Consider the following 5,351-nt stretch of genomic DNA (forward strand, 5'->3'; position numbering starts at 1 on the left):
GTCCTATCAGGGACTGATGACATTTAGAAGCACAGATGGACGTGGGGTGAAAGAGGTAAAGGCAGAGAAGCAGCCCCAAATGTGCCATCAGGCAGAACCCGGCCACAGGTAAGTTGATGACAAGTCCCTGAAACCCAAAGGGTGAGTCACATGCTTTGGGGCCCACATGGGACCGGAGGGCCCTGTAAGATGGACTTTTTCCACCTGGTGGGTGCCACTTCTGGCCGGGCCTTAGATTTTAATAGCAAATGCTCCTGTCTTGCTTTGTGTTCCCACAGGACACAAGGACACGAGCATATTGGAGAGCACACCGAGCCCAGGGGATAGCGATTGATTCTGCCAAACCTGGGCTCCCTTCAGGACACCTCACGAGGAATGCAAAGTGTGTTTCCGTGGGCACCCCACTTCCTGCGGCATGGGGGTGGCGGAGAGATTCCTGGGTGGGGACGCTCAGGTGGCCCCATCCACCGTGCTGCACTTCCCAGGGGACTTCCAAATCGCGGCTCAGAGAGGGCAAGAGGGCGCTGCTACCCACGCGCGCGGAGGAACACCGGCTTTGAGGCTTGGCACACATGGGAGCATCGCGCCGTCTGCAGTGTTGCCTTCTGAAAGCGTTTTCCATTAAGTACTTAGATAATGCTTTCCAGGGGAGCGGGGAGGCCATCTGGTTCCGCCCACAGCCCCGCGAGCAGGAGCCTTCAAAGCTGCTCGTATCCGCCCTGCCCAGGGCTACTGCCCACCCACTGCAGCAAAGCAGCCAGTGTCCCCATAACCCGCCTCCATTTTACACCGTTCTCCATCTGAGGGGCGGGAAACAGTAGGTACCGTAGGTTTCTAGTTCCCGAGAATGTGTATCCCGGGTTCAAGCATTATTTAGGAGGACACTAAGCTCTCGGATGGAGAGCGTAGTCTGACTCGTGTCGCATTTGTGGAGCCCATGTCCTAGGTGGAGGACGGTATCCGTGCGTGGCCGTGGAGCGGACAGACCTAGGTGGGAGTCACACTCTGGCATTTGCTGCTGGGACATATCGGCTCAGTGTCCCCAGCTTGGAAGGGGCCGGTCAGCAGGCCCCTTGCTGGCTCGTGAGCAGAACGGTCTGCCAACTTTTCCTGGGGCCCTGGGGACACCCGCCGTCCTTGTCCTGGAGTTGCGCCGCCTCCGGCCCGGGCTGGGTTCGCTCCAAGCGCATTCCTGGCCGGGCGGCCCCTCCTACTCCCGGCTGGGCGGCCCCTCCTACTCCTGGCTGGGCAGGCGCCTTTCACCCCCTAGCGGACCCTGGACACTGGTGGCCGCTGGTGCCCAGACCACGCGCGCACGGATCGAACAGCGCTCCCCTCTCCTCCCCTCCTCTCTGGGCAGCCGGCTGCACTCCCGCTTCCCTGACCCTGCGGGCTGGACACAGCGGGCATCGGCTGGACTCTGTTGGCTTGAGGCGGACAGCGTTGCTCCCTCCCAGGCAGAGAGGTCCGGACCAGAGAGATGCATCCCCGCTCCCCCTGCGCGCTCTTGCTGCTGCTGCTGCTGCTGGTCGCTGGCCCCGCGCAGCTCAGTGCCCAGCTCAGTGCCCAGGTCAGTGTCCCCTGCCTCCCGCACACATGGAAGACCTGGGCTACGCTCCCCTGGAGGCCTGGGTGAGGGGCTTGAGGCAATCTGGGACCGGGCTCGGTTTTCGCAGAGGCTCCAGACAGACCCTCACTGGCTCCAGGTCTGTGGGGCGTAGGGCCGGTTACCAGCTGAGGCAGCATCTGGCCCTCGGCTTCCCATGTCAAGTGCTAACTCATCGCTCCCTCCGCCGACTTCCCACGTGCGCCGCGCTTCCCCGAGACTTTCCCACCCGCGCACCGCTTGCCGTTCACTCCCCCTCCTTCCGTTCCTATGCGTTGAGTCTCACTGGGTTTATTATATTAACCAGTAAGAACTGAGAGTTAAAATTAAAACAAGATGCAGATAAAAATGCATCTCTGGAAGCATTGCCAAATTCGGAGCCAGCGCCACCAGGTACGCTGTGGCAGCCAGATTCCCCGCCTCCCAACAGTGTGTAGCGGGTGCACAGAGGAGACCCAACAATGCTGCTGCCAAGATTAGCAGTAACTGGGGAAGGATTGCTTGCACTTGCTCGCTGCCTCCTGGTGACTGCAGAGTCTCTGCTAAACATCTCCCAGAGCAGCCCTGTGAAGGGGAACTTTTGTTACTCCATGTTGCAGGTGAGGGAACTGAGGCCCGGGGAGACTGTGATTTAGGGTCACACCAGAGAAAGCAGTAAATTAGTCTCTCTCCTTGGGCTCCTGGGCCTCCCCTCCCTCACAGCATCTGTGGACTTGACTCCTGAACTAGGCAGATGCCCCCATGGCCACCTAGAAGCCCCGGGGTGCAGGGTCCAGGCAGGGAGAACTCAGTCAGACCTGACCGGTGGTGTCATTGCAGAAGTGATGAGCGGGTACTGCAGGAAGCTGTGGGCCACCAGGCAGCAGGGCCCTAGTCTGGGCCTATAGGGAGCCCACCTAGCAGAGCAAAGGGGCTGCCACCCACTTGCAGATTGCAAAGCAAAACACGTCTGGCCCGGAGCCCAAGGCCAGATGCACAGGAAGGTATGTCCCCAAGCTGTCCCCAGGCTGTCCCCAAGCTGGAAGAGGCAGGTGGGCAGGATGTACATGCAGATGCAGGGAGCCCACATGTCATCATCTGGTTTTCTTATCCCCCCAGGTCACCTGGAAATCAGGTGAGACCTGGCGGTTGTCAGATGCATTGAGCTGTCCCCAGAGGTGATCTGTCCCCATCCCAGCCTGGCCATAGCCAGGCTTTCCAAAGTCTTTATCCTCCAAATCTTGGCTTCTTTACTGCAGAAGCCCCTGCCTCACTGTGAGGTTTTGTGAGGGGGAAAGGCAGCAAAGAGATTGTCTGCAAGAGTTGGTTTTAAAATTCTAGTGAAAGAAACGGTCCTTCACTCGAAGTGCTGGGTGGTTGGGGGTTCCTCCCAGCGTCTGCCTTGGGAAGCCTGAGGGATCAGCCATTAAGAAGTCCTCTCGAGCCCACCAGGCTCCTTCTCATCTCTGGGTTCCCGTTCGAGTCAGCACCCTTTCTCGGAGGCCTTTCCCTCCCCACTCAAAACAGATCCCTCCTTACCCACGTTTCCCTTTTCTGCCTCTGAAGGACGGATGACGTTTGTAATTATTCTTTGTGGTGGGCTTCAAGTTATTGTCGGTCCTCCCCACTCCAGGGCCCAAGAACAGCAACCAGCACCCCCTAGGAGCTCAATGGAGGGGAGAGAGCTGTTGCGCTAGTGCTGGTCTGAGCAGGACCAGCTGGGCCGTCTCTTGGCAGATCTCGGCTGCCCCCAGGTCACCTGGAATCTTCTAGAAAGCCTCAAGCCTCCTCACCCAGAGATTCTGACTCAGTGAGTGTGGTTGGGCCTCAGGCACCAGTACTTTTTAAAATGTCCCTGGTGATTTTAATCAAGCAGGTGTCTGAGGCCCAGGGGAGCCCCAGCTTTTAGAGTAAAAAGCTGTAGACCTGGGGAGGAGCGGAAGGCAGTGGCATTCGAGAGGACAAAGGACTATCTCATGAGGACCTGAGGTGCCTCACGTGCCTGGAGCTCACCTGCTCTGAACATAGCATGCATCTGGGCCAGACCTGCTGGCTGGTAGACACTCAACAAGTGTTCGCACAGTGGGACTGTCATCTGCCCCAGGGAAGCCGGGCAGGGCACACACAGCCCAAGGACCATGAGGGGCAGGCATGGGATCCTGGTCCGGGTCCCTGTTTCCCATGTGTATTCTCCTTGTTGTATTAGGTGACAGCCAAAGGGGACATGGTGTGTACGTGTGTGCATGTGTGTCAACTGTGACTGCCTGAACATCTGTGCTGTGTGTGTGTACGCACGTGTGTTACAGGTAGTAGGCAGCTACCTCCTGCAAGGGTCTACGGCAGTGATCCTGGGGCCTGGACAGTGTCATTTGCTCTCTTGCGGTCCTCCATGGCTTTCTACTGGTGGCCCTCTTGTCAGCACATCTGTCCAGATGCCCGGCTGATGGAGAGCAGGTAGCCTTGGGAAAGGAGGGGACGCTGAACAGCGTGGGGGCCCTCAAAACTGCTATGCACTCTGAAAGGGAGACTGTTGAACAAATGCCCCCCACCCCCACCCCAGGCAATGGCTCTGGGCTGGCAGAGTAGTTCAGGGTCCCAGCATTCTTCTTGCCCATGGGGTGGGGGTCTATGGTGTTTCAGAAGGCTCCCCTACCCAGCACATTCCTAGAATTTGGATATCTAATGGACCTGGTTTCCTGTAGCATTGTGGAACTCTTATTAGTTAGTTATAGGACATCTTTTTGTAGATTCTCTCAGATTTTTTAGATAAACAATCATGTCAGCTGTGAATAGGAGAGGTTTTATTCCTTCCTTTCCAATGCATATGCCACTTATTTATTTGTTCAGCCTGCTTGTGCTGACTAAAACTTCCAAGCACTCTGTCAGCTGGAAAGCAGACAGAGTCTTCTTTTTCTAGAACTTGGGAGAAAGCATTTTTTTTTTTAACATGAAGGATGATGCTAGCTGTAGATTTTGCAGTCTACATTTGTCAGGTTAAGCTTCCCTTCTGGCCATAGTTTGATTATGCACAGATGTTGACTTTTGTCTCACGCTTTTCACACCACTGATATGATACTGCAGTTTTTCTTTAGCCTGCTAACAAGGCTAATGACCTTGATTGAGTATCTAGTTTCGAAGCCAGCCTTGCGTTTCCAGATAACTCCTGATAGTGGTGTTATACATCTTCTCTATTTCTACATTCCATCTGCTTGTTTTGTGAGAATTGTTGTGTCTGAGTTCGTGGTAGAGACCAGTGTTTAGGGGGTCAGCAAACGATGGCCCATGGACCCACCCCCACCCCCGCGGGTCAGACTGGCCATATCCATCCACTTGCAGATCAGAGCTGAGTGTCACGGCAGAGACCACATAGGCTGCACAGAGAAAAGTACAGCTGAGCCTTAAACAAGGTGGGGTTGGGGCACCCACCACTGTGAAGTCAAAAACTCACACGTAACTTTGACCCCGGGAAGTCCTCAGCCTGACTCCCCCGCCCCACTACCCTGACTGTGGCTCCCTCCCTGCCCTCCAGACTGCAGTCCCCGTTTTCTAGATCACATACCTTCCTTTCTCTTGGCTCAGCCCTTGTTTTTTGGAGCGTAGCCCCAGGAAAGCGATCCTCTAATCCACCACCATTGGGCCTTCCCACATCACCTTCTTGCTGCAGATATCGCCATTTTCTACCCCAACCATCACAGCAGTGATAGCACCGTTGTCCCCACACCACTGATGGGGAGCCTGATGTGCCCAAGAAAGTGCATATTCACAT

General features: G+C 56.0%; 1 protein-coding gene across 2 annotated transcripts in view; it reads left to right on the forward strand.

Annotated features, from left to right (window-relative positions):
* The first annotated feature begins 1,253 nt into the window (after positions 1-1,253).
* The window catches only part of FBLN7 (fibulin 7), a 28,438-nt gene continuing 24,340 nt past the window's right edge, over positions 1,254-5,351 (forward strand). For both annotated transcript variants that reach the window (XM_011377854.2, XM_011377855.2), the window contains exon 1: positions 1,254-1,570. In XM_011377854.2, the coding sequence (XP_011376156.1) occupies positions 1,481-1,570 (90 nt within the window). In that variant the 5' untranslated portion in view covers positions 1,254-1,480. The remainder of the gene's footprint in view (positions 1,571-5,351) is intronic.

This window comes from Pteropus vampyrus, unplaced genomic scaffold (genome assembly GCF_000151845.1).
Source record: "Pteropus vampyrus isolate Shadow unplaced genomic scaffold, Pvam_2.0 Scaffold323, whole genome shotgun sequence".
NCBI classification, from domain to species: domain Eukaryota; kingdom Metazoa; phylum Chordata; class Mammalia; order Chiroptera; family Pteropodidae; genus Pteropus; species Pteropus vampyrus.